General features: G+C 29.6%; 2 protein-coding genes across 6 annotated transcripts; one reads left to right on the top strand and one right to left on the bottom strand.

Moving 5' to 3' along the window:
- Nucleotides 1–531: 531 nt before the first annotated feature.
- On the top strand, nt 532–6,530 carry LOC101244195 (ribose-phosphate pyrophosphokinase 1-like). Its single transcript, XM_010324575.4, has 8 exons — nt 532–768; nt 1,784–1,960; nt 3,388–3,636; nt 4,217–4,360; nt 4,444–4,608; nt 5,295–5,364; nt 5,648–5,729; nt 6,156–6,530. Exons 1-8 carry the CDS (start codon nt 625–627, stop codon nt 6,334–6,336), a joined length of 1,212 nt encoding a protein of 403 aa, XP_010322877.1. The 5' UTR covers nt 532–624; the 3' UTR covers nt 6,337–6,530.
- Nucleotides 6,531–8,522: 1,992 nt separating this feature from the next.
- Nucleotides 8,523–13,650, bottom strand: LOC101245957 (two-component response regulator-like APRR2). 5 transcript variants are annotated; one of them, XM_069298764.1, is made up of 12 exons: nt 13,620–13,650; nt 12,822–13,017; nt 12,205–12,284; nt 11,945–12,011; nt 11,646–11,692; nt 11,488–11,565; nt 10,843–11,388; nt 10,414–10,554; nt 9,807–10,082; nt 9,612–9,680; nt 9,398–9,475; nt 8,523–9,020 (listed from the first exon to the last, which is right to left on the bottom strand). In XM_069298764.1, the coding sequence occupies exons 2-12, from the start codon at nt 12,949–12,951 to the stop codon at nt 8,853–8,855; spliced, it is 1,680 nt and encodes a 559-aa protein (XP_069154865.1). In that variant the 5' UTR covers nt 12,952–13,017; nt 13,620–13,650; the 3' UTR covers nt 8,523–8,852. The 5 variants fall into 5 exon arrangements, with proteins under 5 accessions (XP_069154865.1, XP_010322878.1, XP_004241977.1 ...); XM_010324576.4 differs by having other exon boundaries at nt 13,425–13,630; XM_004241929.5 differs by lacking the exon at nt 13,620–13,650 and adding an exon at nt 13,311–13,378.
- Between the last annotated feature and the right edge of the window lie 9,768 nt (nt 13,651–23,418).

The following is a 23,418-nucleotide window of genomic DNA, read 5'->3' as shown; positions in this document are numbered from 1 at the left end:
AAAAATGTCATTTTTTTAAAATAGACTATAAAAGGAAAAAGTTTATTCTTTTTAAAACTGACTAAAAACTAAAATATTATTTTTAAAACAAATCAAAAAGGAAAATTCTTTATTCTTTTTTAAACATATTAAAAAGGAAAAAAGTTTATTCTTTTTTATACAGACTTGAAAGATTTTTTCTTGAATAGATAGAGTATTATTGATTTATTACATCAAAAATAATTTCAAATTAGAATAGAAAACATCTCAACTAATTAACAAATAAAAAGATTTTTTTAAAAAACGAATGGAGTATTATTGATTTAGTACGTCAAAATAGTTCCAAACTAGAACAAAAAACATCTCAATTAATTAACAAACATTTCAAATTCTCGATTAATGAAAAATTAAATATATTAGACTAAAAAAATTAAATTTAGTCAAAATCTCTTTTAGACTAAATTTATTGTTTTTTTCCCTTAAAAAGATTCAAACACGTAAAATGACCCTGCTTTGACACCTGCGTGTTTGTCATTGTGTGACCTAGCAAACAAAATCCTCCTGACACTAAACCGAAAAGCCCCACATATAAATACGGGAAGAGGAAACTCGGGCGGGTCACTCTGCTCTTCTTCTGATTTTGTGATGGCTTCATTCACTCTGTTCTCCTCTTTCTCTTCTACTAAAAAAAACACTCTCATCTCTTCCTTTTCTTCTTCTTCTATTACCTCTTCTCTCTATCGCACAAGCTTTGCTCCCAAACGAACCCGGCCTCTCAACTCCGTCATTGTAAGTAGTTTTTCATTTATATAGATTTTGAAATTTGGCTGATGAATCCTTGGCCCTACCGGGCTTTGTTGTGGTGAAGACGTGGACGATCAGTTTGTGAATTTTTATATATGTACTTCTTTTTTTCATTGCCATGAAAAGAAGCAGAAGTTTAAGAATGAATTTCAGTTGAATTAATTTAGATGGAGGAGATGTAATGAAATCAAGTAACGCCATGTTTTTGCCCCTTTTTTGACTGAAGTTTTTTTTTTCTTGTTTATGACGAATGAGTTAGATTGCATAGCATGTAATTTTCACCAACTTTTATTTTTGTAAAATGCTTCAGTTTTCTGTTTTACTCATTCTTTTCGAAAAGAATTGTACCATCGTCGGTCATCTTTTTTTTTATATATATATATATCGGAAGGATTAATAGTGTTCTCGCTTGTACTATCGGTTGATGGATGGTGGAGGTGCTGAGCAAGTCTCAATTGTGTACTATCAGTCTCAGTACTGAAGAGTTCTTTTTTGAAGTATAGAAACACATCTACCTAAAAAAATTAAAATTATGTTTTATTGTTTCTTCCATGAATTTTTTATAGAAAATTAGGATGGACTAAAGTAATGATTAGATTTGAATGATTTTGTATCTGAATGTTGCCATTGTTGGAGTAACAGCTTTTTTACCGAAATGTTTAAAGTTATTACCTGTTTTGGATTAAGAGACAAGAGATAAATGTATATCTCTTTTTGTTCAGGTCATTTCTATACAGGTTATGTTCTTTTAGGAAGCAGTAACAGTCTATGTTTTTCTATATAGGTTATGTTCTTCCAGGAAAAATGGATTCTTTATCCTAATTCTGCATAATTTTTTCATATCTGGAAATTAGATTTGCTATATATATTCATTTACTTTTGGAGCCAGTTTCATGAATTTTAGCTCTATGAGAGGTCCTACTTGGTTGGTTCAACGTCTTTTGAGCTTTTGCAAAGTTGTTAATTTAATTAATGCTTGTCTATCTTTTTTTTGTCTTAGAATTGTGAAATCAATGAACCAGCGAATGAGAAGCCTAATGTGCCAATCATTAATGATGTGATACTTCCAACGTTCTTGCAAGACAAATGCTCAGAGAATGCAGTTACCAGCGATAACACCAAGCTGAATCCAAAACTGAAGTTATTTTCTGGAACTGCGAATCCTTCACTTTCTGAGGTAAATACTTCTGTATATGAGGACTTGGGGATGCCTAGTTATAAATACTTCTATATACTAATTTGTCTTGAATGCCACTGAGGTTTTCCTGCTATTTTTTGTGACCGTGAGTTTTGCTTTTGTACCATTATCCCTTTTCTCTTGAATGACTGTTGGATCCTCTTATGTTCTCTGTAAATTCTGAATGATGAAAGGTTAGACATTTACATTCTAGGATTCTAACTTGATATGTTAGTGTCTTTAACAGTTTAGTATAAGTACTCCAATCTCTTCCATGCCCAAAGAATTTCATATATCATGTGTAACAATGCATGTAATTTCACTTATAATATATTACTAATGATTTTGGTGACTTCGTGAGTACCCACATAATGTTAATAGTCAAATAATGGGAATAAAATAGAGAAATAAGTCCATCGAGTATTTTTACGTGGAAATGTCTTTGTTTGTGGTATCTTCCAACTGAGGAAAAGCTGTCCTGTTTATATAGTGTTAGAACACGTACGGATATCATCAGTGACATGAGTAAAAGATAGAAATTTCCAAGATTACCATATGAAAGAATCTATGGACTGGATCACACAATGATGAAGAATGATTAAAGTAGTGTCTGAAAAGAAAGGAAACCTTACAACAAAATTGAAGTGCGAATAGTATATTGAATTTAATTTCTTAAGTACAGGAATAGAATGGCGAATAGTATAATGAATTTAATTTCTCATGTATAGCAAACCTGTTAGTTGATACAGTTTCTTATTATAATTTATAGCAAATGGTGTATGGTTTATGTTTTAGTGTGGACATTTTGGCTTTAATTTCTCTTCTCATGACATAGTCTTTTAAAGATTGTAATGGAAATGTAGTATACTACCTAAATAGGAAAGAAAAGAGAAAGAAAAAAGCAGCCATGCAATGGTAGATGGAATACTGTAAAAAGACTCAATAGAGGATCAATTGCAAATAAAAAGGATTTAGATGACCTCATATACGTTTGGTGCACCTTTATCTGATAACGGGTGCCCACTTATTGTATATAAAATATTTCTAGCATGTATCTACATAATAATCCACAGGTAGAGCTAAACTTATGGGTTCTCGTGCACCCCTTCATTATAGTGTAAGTCCGCCTCTGCCTCCAGCACGCCTTTCTTTTTGGTCCTAATTTCCTGGACTCCTATATATCAAGGTGATTGAATTACAAAAATTAAACAGGAAAAAGTCAAGGTTGCTTAGGCTGGTTGGAGGTAGCAGGTGCCTGATGAAATAGTTTAGGTTGCGTTTAAACTGGCCTGGACACTACTATCATCATAAAAAATAATCAGTTGCTACATGAATTGTTATTCAAGCTGTGAAGTCCATTGAATTTCTGTCATCTTTTAAGTTATGCTTCTTTTCTTGACATGTAGTTCTTTTTCTTTATTCCATAGGAAATTGCTTGGAACATGGGGCATGAACTGGGGAAGATCACCATCAAGCGCTTTGCTGATGGTGAAATTTATGTCCAGTTGCAAGAAAGTGTTCGAGGATGTGATGTTTTCTTGATTCAGCCCACTTGCCCTCCAGTCAATGAAAACCTTATGGAGCTTTTGGTGATGATAGATGCATGCCGAAGGGCTTCAGCCAAAAATATCACTGCTGTGATTCCATATTTTGGATATGCCAGAGCTGATAGGAAGGCAAGTTTATCTGCTGTCCAAATTTCGTGTTTTTAGTTTACATATTTTTTTATTATTCACAAGTTGACAGCACAAGTCAATGAAAATGATAAAAGGAGACTAGAGAAATTTATGCTGGTTGAGACTTGTATATCCATGTACAAGAATAAATATGAGAGTGAAAGAATGTCCAGTTGTTGTTGTTTTATAATGCTCTAAATTCATCTTAAAAAGTAAATGATTTGGAGTTGGAATGGGATGTATCTAAATAAAGCGTAATGGGTACAAAGGATTCATCTGACTTATCCCATCTAATTTGCGTTTGAAGCATAGTTGATCGGTATATTATGCTCTTTGCTCTTGACTTCTTGGGAGGTGCTGCACTTAATTATGTTCAGCCTGGATTCTTCTGTCCTATTTATGCTTTTTTCGTCTTCACTTTTCTTGTCAATCAAGATTTCTCTGGTTAATTCCTAGGAGTTATTAATTGATGAGAATATTTACCAAAAGAATGCGAAAGACGATATTTTTAAAGAAACGAGTAATAATATAAGGACATTCTTAAATACATGTCTATTTATCATATTTTATATCTTTTCAGACACAAAATCGTCAATCCATTGCTGCCAAATTGGTTGGGAACGTTATAACAGAAGCAGGTGCAGATCGTGTTCTAGCTTGTGATCTTCACTCTGGGCAATCCATGGGTTATTTTGACATTCCAGTGGACCATGTACACTGTCAGGTAATCTATTAAGTGCGTCAGAAACATTAAGAACTGCAAATTCACTTAGCTGATTGGCAGTTTGTGTTCTTTGTACATGCTAGCCTGTTATCACGGATTACCTTGCTAGCAAGAAGATTAGTTCCAATGATCTGGTGGTGGTCTCTCCTGATGTCGGGGCAGTTGCTAGAGCACGTGCTTTTGCAAAAAAGTTGGATGCACCTTTAGCCATTGTCGACAAAAGATTCCAGGAGCACAATCATGCTGAGGTAGTTGCAGAGATAATGTTTTTGATTTCACACTTTACTGTTTTATCTCCTGTTGGCTTTTACTTATAAAGACAAGTAGATGAAATGATTCTTTTCAATTATTGAGAGAATTTTTCTGTTGGGCTCTATTATTTCCTCATTATATTGACAGAGTCATCTCATGCATGCAAAGAAACTTAAATTAAATCTTGAGAGAATAAATTATGGAGATAATTATAAACGAGAGTTGCATCATCCTCTTTGGCCATGTAACTACTGCTGCTTCATAGATCTCTGGCAGGCAGATGACTTGATCTAGGCCAAATGCTTAGTGAGATCATGACAGCAAATAATAATGGTACAGTGGTGTTTTTGTTTTGTGTGCATGTCTACAATTTTCGAATAGACTCCCTCTCTATATTGGTCTATCTTTTCAGATATGGTTTGCTCATGTGGTGAATCATCTCCCAACTTATTATTTGTATTTTATCACTGTCACCTTCATGAATAAATCTTCTACTTAAAAAGAGGCAGAAAACCAGACAGGCTCATAATCCATGAATACAAAAGAACAGTACCAAGAGTTTTTATAGTATTTCGCAAAGCAATAAGTTCTAGGTTCTAGGTTCAGTTCCATTTTTTTATTTTTGGGTTGCGTTTCACACCATCTTATTTTTCATTGATTACTCTTTTGTTGTTGCCCGCAGGTTATGAACCTGATTGGTGATGTTAAAGGAAAAGTTGCTGTCATGGTTGATGACATGATTGACACAGCAGGTGAGTTTGATTACATATATCAGATACTCATGGCAAGCCATAAACTGGATATTTCAGTTTTTTCTCTCCCTTTCAAAGGGATGTGAGCATCCAGCTTTATTTGTTACGCGTAAATCTGTCTTATATAATGAAGTGTCTCAATAAGAACTTCCATTCCCAGTTTTTATTAAATTTCCTTGTGTTTCTGTAGTCCTTAGTCAGCTCCCTTTTTATCCTTCCTTCTGAGGAGATCAGTTTTGAATATCATCAGTTAACAGCTTGACATCTTTCTTATGGATCGTAGGGACTATTTGCAAAGGTGCAGAACTTTTGCACGAAGAGGGAGCACGGGAAATCTATGCATGCTGCACACATGGTGTTTTTAGGTAACATTTCTGTGCATCATACAAACATGGAAAAATATTTATATATTTTGGAATAAGCTTTCAGTTACACTGCATCTTGGTATGGATTCTTTTCTGCACACTTGATTTTTTGTTTTTCTTTAACGTGCAATTGGATTCTTCCTGCATGCAAATTGTTCAATTCTTTAGTAGTTCATGAACAAGGGTTAATTGGACTGGGAGCATAGTTGGTCCCTGTGCAAATATGGACTATTCATACTTACCATAAGCTGATTTAGCATCCATTAATTTTTTTTTTTAGAGTTTGAACAACATTTTAGTTGAATACAAATGCTATTGCTCTTTTTTTTTTTTTTTCATTAGGCACCTTATCGCGCAATTCAGTCATTATGCATATTTATTTGCTGTTGGCTATACTAACAAAGTGCTGATATTTTGTGATGACAGCCCGCCTGCAATCGGAATGTTGTCAAGTGGCTTATTTGAAGAGGTTATCACCACAAACACAATTCCTGTGATGGACAGACACTACTTCCCCCAGCTGACTGTTCTCTCAGTTGCAAACCTTCTTGGTGAAACAATTTGGCGTGTCCATGGTGATCGTTCCGTGAGCAGCATTTATCAGTAGGCAACAATATAGTTTTTCCAGCGTTGTTTTCCTATATATGTAGCCAAAATAGATACTAGGGACGGGTTAAGGGTAGACCTGCAAAAGAAACTTCATCAAATAGGATCAGATAGGCAAATACTGGAAGAATGAATGATGTTAATAGGATCGTCCAACTCATCATAATTTAAAAAAAATATGAAGTCTTCTTCCTACTCCACTCTATCATTTCATCTTCACCGTACACCCTTCCCCCTCAAATAATAATGGGAAAAAGGGTCAAAATATCCCTCAATTAAGGCCAAACCCATCTATGATCCCTTAAATTTGGTACTGAATTTTACTTAAACATCTTAGTTAGTGCGATGTTTATTTTACACACTTTATGTAGGGTCCCGTTGTGTCATTTAGACACTTTTTGTCGACATATCAAAGTTAGTGTGATACACTCAATAGTAGCGCGTGAAAATTTTAATTTAGCTAATTCTTTATTTTATTTTCTTCTCTAATTTTTAAGTCACCACCTCCGACCATTTTTTTCAAGAACTCCTTCAATGGAGGTTAAATTTTTTATTCAAATCTATTTTTAAGTCATTTTTTTCTTCTTCATTGTATTACTTTTCTAAATTAACCGTCACCTTCCTCTACTTTTTTTGTCGGATCAATGAATACCAATACCATATTTCATATTTGATATCTCCTCTTCCCACAAAACAACGATTAAAAAAAATAGTAAAAGAAAAGAAAAAGCACAAAAGAGTTATAGAGTGTATGAAAAAAGACAATTCCGATTTCACATTTTTCACCGAAAAGAATAGATATGAACACTCATATTTTACAATTTTCTTTCTTCCTCTCCTTGTTTCCCTTCTCCTTCTCTCAAAGAAAAACAGAATCTAAAATAATTTTAAAGAGCAAATTAAAAAAATTATTGAGTATAGTAAAGAAGACAGGAGTTTGGCCTATTTTTAATACATCAAATTAACAATACATAAAAAATAATCTATACATAAGTAATACATGCATTATTAATATACTCAATTGAATATTATTTTTATACACTCAACCAAACGAATTCTTCGTTAGATTTTGAAACCGGAGACGCATTTTAAACTAGTTCTTCGTTAGATTTTGAAACTGGAGACGCATTAAAATGTTGAATTATTCCAACCACAGAGTGACAAATCCTTGTCATCATGGGCCCAATTCTTCTTACTTATAATAATTATTAACATATCCTGTAACAGTGGACCGACTTGGATTTGTTACACTTTTCTTCAACACAGTGGCTGGCTCATCAGTCACAAGCAAATTATTTATGCTACAGAAAAGAGCAAAGAAAAGGACTTTTCCTTTCTTGAACAGTGTTTGGATAATCAAACTTGTCATGTTTCTAACTTTCTATAGTTTTCTTCAAATAGAATCCTGAGCTATCACCTACAAATCGATTGTTTATTTATACACTTAAAATTTTACATAATTCGAAATAAGACGAATAGAATATTATTTTTATTAAAAAGTATAATTAGAAAATTTTTTTACTAAAGATTAAAAGAAAGTTAAAAAGAAAAATGTGTGTTTTATTAAAAAAACTTAGTTATAAAAAAACATTACTTGATTTGAGTTGTATTATAAATGCCTAATTTCAAATTTAGGTATTTCTCTATTTTACTATAAATATCTAATTATTTTGAATATCTACACATATCTTAAATACTACACTAAGCTTTTCTAAAAGCTTTATTAGATAAATCTATGTTATTTCAAAAAATTATTCTTTTGACACATGCTAAATAAATTTGAAATGAGAATGCATATATTAAGTTATTTAACTATGCATGAATTAAGTTATTTGAAAACGTACTATCCATTTAAAGTAAATAATTCTCATTATCACAATTTTCTCATTATTCCTCACCCACCCACCCACTCAACATCCCTTTTCTAGCACTCAATAATAGAATTTACTTTTTTTTGTGATGGATAAAATGCGTTTAATTCGTATTTATAATGATTTTTTTTGTTTTTTTTTTCAAATTACTGCAATCCCCGAATATAGCCCCACAACACCACTTCCCATAAATAACCCAACCCATTTTTCTGAAATCAAAAAGGCAATCAATAATGTTACAAGTCAAGCTAGAGAGGAGAAACTATTTTTTTAATCGTTTTGAGAGGAGAACCCACTTTTTAATACGCACCGCTACTTCCGTTTAAATTATTTATCATAATTTGAATAAAATAAATATTTAATGAGAATATATTTTACTTGTAATTTTAAAAAGTTAGTAAAAAAATACTATAGATAAATTGAGTATATTAAAAAAACGAAACATTTTTGATCAATCTAAGCCAAACACGTGGCTGATTCTGTGCCGCACAGCGAGGAGGGACAACACACGGGCAAGACCTTTATCGGATCAGTTAAAGGATCTACTTTTTTTCTTTCGTGTCGGGTGAAGTCATCGCCACGCGCATGGGTGGAGTGTTCAAACACGAGCCTCCGTATATGGGATTCCCGGTAAGCAATTGGCATGTCAGTGTGGGCGATGAGAGCGGTGGTGGCGTGGAGGGACGGCGGGGATGCCTTGTTTAGAAAGCGCGTCGAGAACACTCTCCGTTGAAGGAGGTTTTAGGCCCAAGGGTAGAGGCAACCATGGCTTGTTTATTGCCTCCTTCACCACTTTATCTATCACCTCCTCTGCCTACAAAACATTTTAGAGAAATTCTTTGAAAATAAAAAATAATTTTAATTTAGGATTTAAAATTTATAAATTAAAAAAAATCCTTCGCGATCAAATATTTTAATGGCAAAAGCTTAATTCCCATGAACCCGGACTACATCCGCCCTTGCCTCCATTACAATTTTGTAAAAATATATTTGAATAAATAAAAAAAAATAAAAAAATGAGGATTTTTTATCAACGTGTGAAAATGTTCAGTACTACTATGTCAAAATTTTAATTTGTAGTGTATTTTGAAGAGTCAGCGCAAAGTAATATTTTATATTCGATGTTTACGTCAAATTATATCATGTTATTATAGTTAAGTGATTTAACAAAGTGAAATTAAACGTACTTACCGGGTGAAGATCGACTGATTTCTGTATTATGCTATATCCATTCAGCATTCCCTCAGCCCTGTGAAATCCAGATGCATTCTGCATTATACAACAAATGTACAGTTATGATTTATGACCATGGTCCAATTGTGCATTCACATAAAACAGCTAGCCAGTATATGTTGTTGAATTGAATGTGAACGTTCAAAATAGATCGTAACACCAATGAATTTACCTGAGGGTATGGTGTACATGATCCTAAAGATGGAGGCGTAACGGGGCAACCCCATACATCAGCATACAGCTGCAAGTAATCAAAAAACAGATTTTTACAAGTCCTTGAGTTCAGAATTTATCGAAACACTTAAAATGTATGTACTTTCAGCTTAAAAATGAAATAGTTCATTAGTTTTAAGGGCATTAATATTACCCCTGGTTGAGGATTCCAGTGCCACGTCTCAGGCGGTTGCCATCCATGATAATAAGGCGAATTCCACATATGTGCACCATTCGGGTAACCTCCTGGTGGTATCCAGGCAGGATAGAATTGACCAGCTGTGGTTGCATGGTTGGAATGATGGGTTGGGAAGGCCATGACAGGTTTATGTGGATAATAGGTCCTCTGTACAGGATCTCTAGGTTGAGGACGAGGCCACCTTCTTTCGTCTTCCTTTGGCAAGATTTGCTTCCGCTGCATCCTGAATTTCTGCGTGAAGAAAGGGATGATGTTCTTAAACTGAGTAATGTCATAGTCTGTTCGTGTTTGCACAACTTGCTTAACAATGTCACCCTACTCACTAACTAGGCTTTATTTAAGCCAAGGGTCTATTGAAAACAATCTCTCTGTCTCTATGAGGTATGGTAAGGTTTGTTGTCCTTATTAAATCTACTGTATAGGTTAGATATCATGCTCCCTTCTATCAAGCAGGCAGGATTTTTTTATTTTTTTTGCATTCATCTTCACGTATCGTAATAACTTCAATTGAGAGACTAGAGTACTAGTGAATTATGAAAGAGCAGAACAAAACTCAACAAACCTGGAGATGGCTAGCTATATTATGTCTCGTCAGGCCTTCTACTTTCATCAGCTCCAGTATTCGAGAAGGAATGGCTTGATCTATACCAATTTTCTCTACTGCTTTAACAAATTTCTTGTGTAGTTCAGGTGTCCAGTCTACCTGGATTCAATGAGAGACAAAAGCTTACTCCCACAAGCATGTGATTTGAAAAATTCATGAATTCTTTAATCTATGCTGAGTTAACTACATATAATGCTAAAAAGCACAAGGCAACTGTGCTTAAAGTCTATTCTGATTGCCAAATATCAAATTCTACTTATTGTTTAAGACATCAAAATCTCATCTAACATTTGCAAGTTAAGATCAAGAAAATCCAAAGGGAACGCTTAATTTCATCTCCAATGCCAAAGTTGAACTATCAACTAGTCAGCAGTTGTTGGATCTTACCTTCATTTTCTTCTTATTAGCTTTTGTCCCACTTGAACTATGGAGACCAGAAGCTTTGTTCGGGTCAGCAGAACAAGTACTGCCATTGTCATTACTTGGTGAACAAGTAGCAATAGGATCCTCCATATGTTGATCAGCAGCAGAATAGTGTTCCTCCTTTGTGATAGCCTCTCCTAGACGCTCGGAAGAATCTGCCAAGACAGTAGTCTCAGCAACAGAATCGCAAGAAGTAGTTTCGACAGATTTTGTGTCCCCTTCATGCATCCCACTATCTTGTTCATTTGACAAGATAGTATGATCTTGGTAATCAACATCATCCACTGACCTCACTCCTTGTTTCTGTTGTGGGGTTGAAGGAGCTGGATATTTATCGCAGCAGGATGATGATGCTTTTTGGTTTTCCACCACTGATATCAAGGGTTCTGCTTCATTAGTATTCTCATTATCTGCTTCGTGTTTTACTGGTTGGAGCTCTAGAATGGACAAAAGAGATTCTTTAACCGGCTTTAGTGACTCAGAGACACTCTTTCCTCCAGAATGAAATGCCTGTTTCGAGTAAGAAAAAAAAGTCAGGTTTCCTCTACATACAATAAGCTGAACAATCTAAAAGAACATATTTAACCCAGTGCAGTTTCGGTAAAAGACCTTGTGAACTACATGCTGCCATATATTTCTCAGTTTATCATCTGATAATGGTTTCTGAAGGAACTCAACTGCACCAAGCTGCAAGAAAAAAGTACATAAAGAATTGGTATAATTGATAAAGAATCGTTTCAAATGAAAATTGATCACGAAGATCTTACTGCTATACACTTCATCATGATGTTAATAGAGTGAATATCTGAAACCACTGAAAAAAAGAATGGATAAAGAAGTCGTATCAGAAATATTTCACTTAATAAGCAAGATAACCAAGTTCTAGTGTTTCAATGATGTTTCTTAGCAGAGAGATAGGTTTGTGCTTTTCACAATATCGTTTTATGAATCGATATAAAGGAATGCAGTTAACACTAGATCTAACTTAGTTAAGCAAGTATCAATTCCAAGAAAACAAGATTAGCACCACCGAGTATGCGCCTGATTACAATACAGAAGCACTTACTTATAGTTGGTAGATCTTTAGCACTTTCGAGAAATTTGAATCCTCCATCGCTGTTGCCAGCACTTACCTATTGACAATAAACATACACAAATCATAAAGGGTAAACAGAACATTAGGCTTGTTCAACTTTCTGGTAATAAATCACAACAAAGCGAGAATTGATAATGAAATAGCTTAATTTCCGTCATGACACAAAGGTACTATCACAACCCAAGAAAACCAATATAAAATTTACGTTAAAAAAAAAAAAGAAGATATACCTCTACAATGGCAACATGGAACACCTCCGACTTGCTTGATATTGCAGACAGAGCCTCATTCTCATTGCAGAATGTGTAAACTGCAAGGACATGAATTATTTTGTCACATGTATGAAAATGAACTTTTAGGAAGATCAACTTAAGCCCCTATGATCGACTCGAGAAATACTTTTACAAGCTCAGTCTTTGCGTCTAAAACATTGTTGGGGATAAATTAGATGAGTCCTCTAGGAATTGGTACAAGTTAAATCAATCATACTGATAACTCCAAGTTGATTTATAGCTTCAACACTTAAATTTTGTACAGTTGCTAAGCTAGTACTGTACTACAAGAGGTAGTTCTATTAATTACCATCTCTTTTAGTAGTTAAAGAACTAAATGGAAAATTTGAAACAAAAAGATAATTTCTGGCTTTAATTTCCATCAAAAGATAGACAGAGTAACAAATTACAAAGCCTCTTAATGCTCTTATTCACAAATATAGAAAGATGGATAGTTACAGATCACTGTAATTTACCCTCCTTTGGTAATAAATGCAAAAACAATTGGATGTGAAACCTATAGAGAAAAAAAAAGCTTGAAGTAGAGATGAAAACTAAAATAAAAAATAACTTACCTATATAGTCCATTTGTTGAAGCCTTGATCTCATCTGTGAGGCAAAATTGGAGTCTGTATCAAGAAGAAGAACTTTAAGTCCTTTTGGGAAATCTTTCCACTCCAATAATTCATTCTCAGTGCAAACCATTTCTGAATTGGCATCCTTTTCAGGCACCCAAACAAGCCATTAATTATGATGCTCACTTTTCAGCATCTGCACACATGAACAAATTTATTAATCACCAAAAAACTGTACACTTTTTAGTTAGTCACAAGAAATTTTTTCAAAGAAAAATAGAGGACATGCTGCAGCATATAAAAACAAAAAACACAAAACCCCATGTAAGAATTGAGATAGATCTTCAATATATATATATATATAAACAGATAAAAGACAATAGAGAAAGACCATGTGAATACACAAATGTCACAATCTCAAGACAAATTACTTGATATCAAGAAAAGAGGAAAATTCAAAGAAAAAGTTCCTTTTTTTTTTCTTCATACCCTCTGATGCATGGTAAATATGTATGAGATATAACAAAAAAGAAAAAAAAAACAGAACTCACAAGTACTACTAGTTATTAGTATATATATATATATATAAAAAAATTTCAGTACCTCAGAGAAGTGGAAACTGAAAAGGAAAGTTTTTAGTAATGTAACTTTTTTGGTTGATTTGTATGTATGTTATTATTGATTGTAGATATTATTACAAATACTAGAGAGCTGGAAATTAAAGAGAGAGAAAGAGTTAGCCTGAAAAAGAGTGTAATGAAGAAAGAGAGAAGAGAAATTTAAGTAGAGATGCCTGACTTGTCTGCATCGTTGTTTTCTGCTACTGCGGACCACACTAAAACACAAATGGCTACTTCACCATTCGTCAATAACTTTATAACTACCCCACCATTCTCTTTGACTTAACATATGGCCCAATCTTGCTAACTAGCTTAATTCATGGAGTTATTAGTTATAAATAAATATTATATGAACTTGTTCGTTTAAAAATATAATAGAGAGCCATCTCTAAATCAGATGTTTCGTATCTCTAAGACTGTAATGGACAATCAAATAAATATTTAAGAAAAATGGATTTTGTCAAATATTGTTAAATTCGAAAATGACTTATCGAATCATTAAATTATTGTTGTGATTTTTAAAATTATTATATTATGTATTGTATTGTATTGTTGTCTTGTATTTAGATTATTGTTGCTATGCATTGTATTTTTAGGTTTAAATTTTCATTTTATTATTTAAATTTTGTGCATTCTTCGTAGTGAAAATTATTAAAATATCAAACAGTATTCACTTTAAGTGATGAAATTTTTTTAAAAAAAGTTAAAATATTATTAATACGGATGAAAGTAATATAAGTTAAAAAATATATTTATTAAAATGTTATATTACATTTAAAAAGAATTATGAATATTAGAGATTTAGTTAATGTATTTATATGAAAAATAATATGTTAATTACAAAATAGTAGTATAATATCCAAAAATAATAATTTTACAAATTTAGAAAACTGTTATTCAACATTATATATTTGAAGAGTAGAGGTTAAAATAGAAAATGACTCAAGAAGACATTCTCTATTTTACTATTCAAAATGGAGAATGAAAAGTAATGAAGAGAAATATATTACTATCAGCCTTTCTCTCATAACTTTTTAAAAGGTTGCACTTCACTTTTGGGGTGTTTAGTGAATAATAATACCATTATTATTGCCTCCAAAATCTCATAAAAGGCACACCCTTTAACTCAATATATAATGCAACACTTTAATAAACTTCCCAGTTTTGATCATATCAAGCTTTTTCAGTCATTAATTTCTCATTGTTTATATAACTCATTAACAATACTGTGCTCATAATTAACTTTTAAGGAGGACAAACAGTTGGTGTTACTTATTATATAAGCATGGTTCAAAAGCTACAAAACTTTTTATATGATTATAATATTGTACCTTTTTATTTTTAACTTAATTTTTTAATGAAGTCAGATTAAATATTCTGACTGATCCAACCGTATGCTTTTTAATTTTCTGCTTAATAAAATCTAGTGACCTTTCTTGCTTTTCTTTTTTTAAAACGCAGATATTAGTTAATGATTGAAGAAAGTAGGTATATATAAATAAACTCGTCTTAATACGAATATTGTTCAATAAGCTTAAAAACTAAAAAAAGATCTTGTAGTATAAGCCTACTTAAGAAAGAATTAGGTATTTTCTTCCACTTAAATTTTTTATATATTTGAATTTTCTATTTATACTCAAATTTTCGAGCAAAAGGTATCTCATCATTCTTTTTTAAGATATTGATTTCAAATAGTACTTACCAAAAATGGGAAGAAAATTATTATTGTTAAGCCATATTGTCAGAGCAGTTTACTCTGATTGTGATTAGTTACCAAAGATTTCATAATGAAACTAATTGAGGCCAGTAGAATCATGATAGTACATTGGGAAAAAATAATCAAAAATCATAACATGATAATTGATATAATGTGCTTCATGGCCTTGCTAATTCCGCCTTTTAGTAAACTATATACTAATATATAAAAGTACATTTTACTAATTTATCCTTAATTGTTTCCCATGTAAGCAATATTATTTACTTTCAAAAAACTAATTAATTTTAAGAATAACATAAAAAGAAAAAACTGATTTTTTTTAAATATAATATTACAAAATATTTTGAGGCGAATAAATTGCTCTTTTTAATAATTTTGAAAACTAACATGGGAAGAAGTAATTAGCCAAACTTTTGACCGAAAGACTTTTATGAGTTTTCCTTGTCGTAATTAAAAGTGGATGCAAATAAATAGTGGACCACTCACCAACTAGGAATGATTTTTTTTTTCAAAAAAAAAATACTCTCGATCTCTATTTAGTAGTCCATTTTAGAAGTAACACACATATTAAGGCATCAATTATTATCATAGATTAGTTACAATTTTATTCTTAACTTAAAAAATTATGCAATTCTTCAAATATAATAAATGTATTTTTTGGTTCCAAAAAGCACACATAACAACTTATTAGTACTATAAATTTTCTAGAATTAAATAAGCACATATTGATTATTATCCTTTCTTGATTTGTTAAAATAGATAAGTAAATAGAAACAGATATAAAAAAAAATATTAACAAGATAATAAAGGCAGAGGGAATATTATTATAAGTACTATAAAATAAAAAAAATTATGTGCGTCCATTACTTATTTAGTAGACGAGTTTTATAGATGAAATTATTTAGTTTATAAGTGAAAGATAAAAATTATTAGTCCTTATAGGTTAGTAGAGGAGTTTTATATATGAAGTTATTTAGTTAATAAGTGAAAGATTAAAATTATTAGTCCATATAAGTTATAGATTAAGTGTTCACAATTAAAAATAAAGTTGGACAAATAGCTTGATGATGGTAGCACAAATAATTATTAAATATAATTCAAATCTTAATTGTGGGAATGGTGAAATTCCAACTTCTTACACTAGTATATTCCATGTGTATTAAACGTACCAATTAGAGATGTATTTACTTATGCTTTTAATCTTGATATAATTATTATGATTTATGTAGTTTGATTTATTATTTTGATCTATTAAAAGGTGAGATTTTATTAGGAGTCAATATATTTCTAATAGATTGGATATTACAGATCACATTAGTAAAATAATAATTAATTGATAGAACCATGTCTCTGAATTGAGATAGAAGACACCCTTTATAGATACTTATAAGTTTTCACGTGAAAAATTTATGGGTGAATTTTATATCCGTCATGCGAAATAAGTAAGTATAATAATAAAAAATTAAATTAATAAATAAATTAAATTATTTTAAAATTTTAATTTAATTGGTCAGTGTCAGTAATTCTAGCATGAAAAGTTAAATAAGATTTAATGATAGCTTTCAAAATTAAATCAAAAATTGCAATTACAGATTTTTAATAGAATTATTTGTAATTTATTACAATATGATTTAAGTCATTCTTTTGAGAAATAATAATGTAATTAAAAGCCTCAGATAATAGGTCTATGATCCCTCCTATGCACGACTAATTACCAGTTATAAGAAAAAGGAAAATAGCGATGTGGCGCTTTAATAATACCTTTACTTCTGAATTGCCTCGTGTAGAGTTTAAATATTGATTAAAAGTATATAAATCATTCCAATAAAATGAAATTTCTTGTTTTTTATTATTTGAATATAAGAAAACATTTTTTTACGTATAAAATAAAAATCTTTATTTAAAAAGATGATTAAAATTTAAAAATATGTAAAAAGTTAGAAAATCATCCTCCCGTAAGATAATGATGATATAATTTATTTATTTTTTTACGTTATTGGTATAGTACGTATTATGTGTTATTTGTTATATTTACCCTATCAATGAAGCTACTCTGTATTATTTTTTAAGGAATTAATTTACTACACACTCTGGTGTCACTGAAATAACTAAAGAAGAGTAAATGCAAGTACTACATCCAATCTACTTCTCACATTTTTCCGCACGTACCTAACAAAAAATGTTAACTAAAAGAGTAACTTAATTAAAGTAGTTGTATTTATTTTTTAATCTCAATCTAGATACTCTTTTCATCAAATTAATCTCTTTTCATATTTATTAAGTATAAAAGTAGAGATAAAAAATAATTAATTATATTTTTTTTTTAAAATAACAATCATTTTAGATAAATTATTTTTAATAAGCATGAAAGTTATAATAGATAGAAAGAAATATTAAACTGATATACATAATGAAGGGTCATATCCAGAACTGGTAGATAAGTGTAATAACTGACTGATGAGCCCATTATATATTTATATATATATATATATATATATAAAAGTTGAATAATATTTTCCTCACACTAAACGTTGCATAAATTGGACTTTTTTTTTTCAAATGAAGTGATTCACTTGATTTATGGATGATGATGACTTGATGACCTCCCGTAAATATTTAATTTAATTGAATTTAAAAAGTAATTCATGAAGTAACTACCATATAAATAAACCAATAATTTTTCCTCAACACAAATGGCTTACATGCATGTTATTGTGACTTGTGAGGAAGTACGTACTCAATTTTGTCACAATAAGGAACGATATGACTAAATATTCCTATAAGATGTATTGTTAACATTGAAATTTCCAAAAAGAGTAATTGTATATTGATAAGTTTGGAGCAAAAGGTTCACTTTAAAGCTTAGTATTAAAACGATATGAGTTTGTTAGCTCGAAAATTATATGATTTTTCGAAATTCGAACTCAATAAATTTTAGTCAATTTTATCTGAATGAACACAATTTTGAAGAGATTTACTATAGAAAAATCGATCAAAATTAGTTAACGGTGTTTGAAAGGAACAAATTATGGGTGGTTCAATCATTCAATAGTTAAATCGCATTGTTAAGGTCAGAGGTGAAGCAAGGATTAGGAGTTTCTAAATTTTGTTAATAATCGTCAATCAACTTTGTTAGGGGTTCACAAATTAATACACATAAATATTTAATTAATTTTCTAGTACAAAATAGAGTCTATTGAAAAGCTATAAGTTCGTCTGAACCCACGAAACCCACCTAGCTCCGCCTCTGGTTAAGGTACATGAGGAGAAAAAATCAACAAGTTTAGGAATCTGTTTATGAGTAAATGCATAAACATACCCTAAACTTATTGGAATTTTCCCCTCAGGTACCTCAACTATGCTATTTTGCAATTGAATCATTAAACCATCCATAATTTGTTTCTTTTAAACAAAGTTGGTTGATGTGGAATCAAATTCTGTGAGAGATATTGATAGAGAATATATATATTGTTTCAAAACTCATTAGTTCAATTGATAGTGTAAATGTTCGAGAATAATTGTGTTTTACTTCAAGTCATTTGAACACATTAGAAAACAAATGAGACTAAGTTTATCTTCATTCTTTCAACAAAATAATTACAATATGAACACAATGGAAGACATTTACAATAGAAGAGTCAATCAAAATCAGTCAACGATATTTAAAAGAAATAAATTATGTGTGACTCAATAATTCAATAGAAAAATTGCATAGTTAAAATATTCGAAGAGAAAAAAACAACAAATTTAAAAATCTATTTACAGTTCGACCTAAAAATATTAATAAATGTCAAGTTTTGGAGATTAAGAAAAATTAATATAGGGACCACAACAATTACAGTATTACACCATGATATAGAAGTATCTTACATGCTCTATACATGTATCCCTCTCTCTCGTCTATCCTTTGCTTTGATACTTTTAACTGTTCATCTAAATCTCAACTTTTAGAACTTGTCTTGCTAAACTCTAAATAATTACTCCTTTTATCTTTAATTATTTGTTCACTTTTAAAAATTGAGATATATATTAAGAAAATAATAATTAATGTGATAAATTTATTATTTTATTCCTATTAATTTTGAAACTGGTGAATTAAAAGCTTAAGATTTTTTTAAAAAATACATTTTTTATAAATTGAGAGTATAAAAAAAAATTGTCATTTTTTAATTTATTGAAATGAATAAATAATTAAAAATAACTAAAAACAAAAGAATAGATAACTAATTAGGAACATGAAGTATTCTAAAATAAAAGGGGAAGGAATAAGCAACCCAATTTAGTTAGAGATAAGTATAAAAAACACACCTAAACTATTTACTATTTTTTAGTTTCATACCTAAACTATTGAAAGTGTAAGTTTCATACCTAAACTATCACTTTTTAGTTTGATAAAACACACCTCAGTGGTGTGTATAGTGCACTCTCTCTTTTATATGAAAAAACTTTGACACATGACATTCAAAATAGATAAAATATTTTGTCTAGAAAAAACTTAAATGATAAAAAATTAATATTAACTAAAAATTAAAAATTACTATCCATATAAAACATTAAATTATTTTTCTTATATCACTCAACCATATCCTCCACGTACCCCCTCCCCGCGTCAACCCCATCCTTCTTTTTTTAAAAAAAAAATCATTTGTAAAATATTTTTAAGAATTTCATATTTCATCCTCCCCGCTCCCACCTCCCACCCCCTCTCCCGATAGAAATTGATTTATTTAAAAAAATCTACCCCTATTTAATTTTTCGCTCCTAATTTTTATTTTTTTACGTTTTTCTTATTTGTGTTAGATACGCACATACATATATTTTTAGAAAAATAATTCAACTAGTGTACCGAATATAACATAAACAACTAAAAAATATTAAAAGTCTTGTGGCGTCAAGTAAAAAATATTTTTGATATGTATATCTAAACATTGGAAAAAGAATTGAAACGGAGGGTTAATTAGGATGGGTAGAATTATATTTTTAAGAAAATAAAATAATATCTAAATTATTATTTGATGAGGGGGGGGAGATGAAGTAAAAAATGAAATACTTTTATAAAAAAAATTTAAACAAAATAAAAATCTTTAAAAAATGGTGTGGGGTAAGAAAAATATTTTACATTTTATTTTATAAAGAAAATATTATTTTTTCATAATAGTTTTTTAATTTTAAATTTTAACTAATACAAATAATTTATTTATTTTTTTATCAAGGTTGAATATTTTGTCCACGTGGGGAGTGATGTAAAAATTCTTTAAAATAAAAGAGAGAGAGAGTGTATTACACATACCATGATGAGAGTGGTATAAAAGAGAGAGCTGTGTTTTTCAAACTAAAAGGTGATAGTTTAGGTATGAAACTCAAACTTTCAATAGTTTATGTATGAAACTCAAAAAAAGGTATAGTTTAGGTGTGTTTTTGACACTTATCTCATTAGTTACTTCTACAAGAAAAGGAAAGACTTCACCGGCTTCTTTTTTTTTTAAATTTTTTTTGGTCATTTTTGACAAATCAAGAAAAGTAATAGTCTCTTCGTCTCATTTTAGATATCATATTTTTACTTTGCACTTGCATTAAGAAATAATGTAATTTTGCTCTTCTACTCTTATTTTAAAAAAAATTGAAACTCAAGTTTTCAATCAATGAATATGAATTAATTTATTTTGACTAATTAATTTAACTAATTAATATGAATCATTTACTTAATTTTTCTAAGCTGGTCAAATATATATTTCAAGCTGATAATAACTCACAAGGATAGAAAAAAGAACAATATGATAATTTATGCATTGATTTCATGAAATGACAAGTATTATGAACCAACTATTTATAAAAAGGATCACATATAAAATGATTCGAGGGAAATATTACTTACACTTATTATACCTTCAATTTATTTAGAGAATTAATATTTGTAGGAAGTAAAACATCTTTAATGAGTAAATTAATTTTAAAATTTAATTAATTAATAAAAATAAAATATTAAACTCACTATGTCAAGTTAAAATTGAACAAATAAATATAAACGCTTAGAGTGGTGAAGTCTTTTCTCAATTTTGTATCGATTGTACTTCTTCGGCATATTTTTCTTACAAATTACTATCACATCTTTCAATAATTTAATAATAACTTTTGAGTAATTAATCTATCACTTCGACTATGGTGATCAAACTAGAGTTTTTAAGAACACACAATAAAATTTTTATCACCGGTATTTATTATTTTTTTCAATTTATTTCAATTTTTTATTTCTCTTTGAATACCATCTAATTAAAAAATATTACATAAATTAATATATATAAAATAATATAAAAATAAGTATTTTTTTTCAACATCAGTGTGAGAGGGCAACAATTCTTTTTCCCCCAAACAAAAACTTTTCTGACAACCTTATGTTTATTTTATATGTTATTGTTATCATCATATAAAACGATAAAGACATTACTAGTATTTTTCTTGGTTAGAACATGCAATTATTCAAACATATATAATTTAGTAGTTAAGACTTTTTCACAACATCCATCTCAACGTCACAAAATGACGTTGTTCCTAAAAGAAATAGATTTTTTTATAGTTTAATTTACTTGTTTAATTTTGATTTGTCCTAAAATTTACATTGTAAAAAAAGATTTATGAATTGCATAATAATCTTAGCTAAAAATTTGAAATTTTAATATGTTAGATAAAAAGTTAAAATTAATTAATCATTAAAGATGAAAAATAAATATTTATTTTAAATAAATTTAAAAAAATAAGATAAATAAATTAAAACGAAATTTGAGTAATAAGTTCGTGAAGAATGAAACAAAATCCTACTGTTTGAGGGTTTCCATTGTTCCCCTCCTTTATTTTCTAGCTATATAAAAAAAAGCATATGCCAACGCCACAAAATATAATATGCATTACGTGCCACATTTAATCATCACAAGTTTTGGAATAAATTTGTCAAAATGTCTTTTTCCAAAAATCCTACAACAAATTTGCTGATGACATGTTTGAGAGACGTACTTCCAACACGATCTGAGAAAAAAATAATCTGTATATCTATCTTTTTAATTTTGATTAATTTAAATTAATATCGAAAAAAAATTAAAGCACTTTTTTATAAGAAAAATACATTTGTTAAACTTAACTAACGAGTTAAAGATTATATTTATCTTTTCATACACTAATCTTTTGATAATTTCTTTCTGTCTATATCTATTCGTCCTTCTTATCTTATTATTGTACTTCCAAATAAAATGACCAAGTTTTTCAAACTTTGGAAAAATGATTTTCGTGTTGTTAGACTATTTATATAGAACTCATAAAACTTGGAAAGTGATTGATGAGTAATATTATGTTTTACATATTTTTATAATTATTTATTTATGTTTGTAAGCAAAGGAAAACACAAATGGTTAATCTCAAAAATCAGGTAGATATAGAAATGGTTTAAATTCTTAATTTATCGATTGATGATAGAATTACTCAATTATTTAAATAAATTTTGCTAGTTAATAAAATTATCTTAATCGAATTGCTCAACTATTTAAATAAACTTTGTTGGCTCGTTAAAAAATATTAGAATAATGAAATTGAAGTTAATTTGGCACAACATTATTTCTTTTTCATTTTACAAGCTAAATAGTCCAAACACCTTATATATTTTTAATTACAATTTCATCTTCTAATATAGAAAATAAAATATTGGAAAAGTCTTGACATTGATTAGTCTTTTTCTCATTTGGATTTTATCAATTTTTGGAGAGTCAAAAACAAAACTTGTTCTAATTGATGATTGATTAAAGCCTTATCTGTACCTTTTAATTTCTCTTTTTGAATTAGTGGAAACCCCACTTCATTTCTAATCATTTAATTTATAAAATACTCTGTAATTTCAAGGATCCTATCAATTATTCAATCAATATACAGAAAGTTTTTGTCATATTTGGCCAAGCATTTAAATTTTATTTTTTACCTTCTTCAAATATCTTTACATTCTGTTTATTTTACTCATTTTATCTATCATTCAATTTTTAGTATTCATTACTCATCTTACCTCTCGTTATAATTTTATGTTTTTCATCGATTTGTCCGTCCATTTATAAGTAGAAATTATATATTTATAACAAAATGGATACAATTATTAGAATAGTCAATGATAGACAACTTAATTTTTTTTATTTTTTTACCCCACTCAATTCCTGATTATCTATACCCAGCTTTCTAAAAAAATATTAAAGTTTATTTTTGATTTAAAAAATATTAAAATTTTATT

The sequence above is a fragment of the Solanum lycopersicum genome, chromosome 6 (assembly GCF_036512215.1).
Source record: "Solanum lycopersicum chromosome 6, SLM_r2.1".
Classification (NCBI taxonomy): domain Eukaryota; kingdom Viridiplantae; phylum Streptophyta; class Magnoliopsida; order Solanales; family Solanaceae; genus Solanum; species Solanum lycopersicum.
This window is presented reverse-complemented; position numbering and strand designations above follow the sequence as displayed.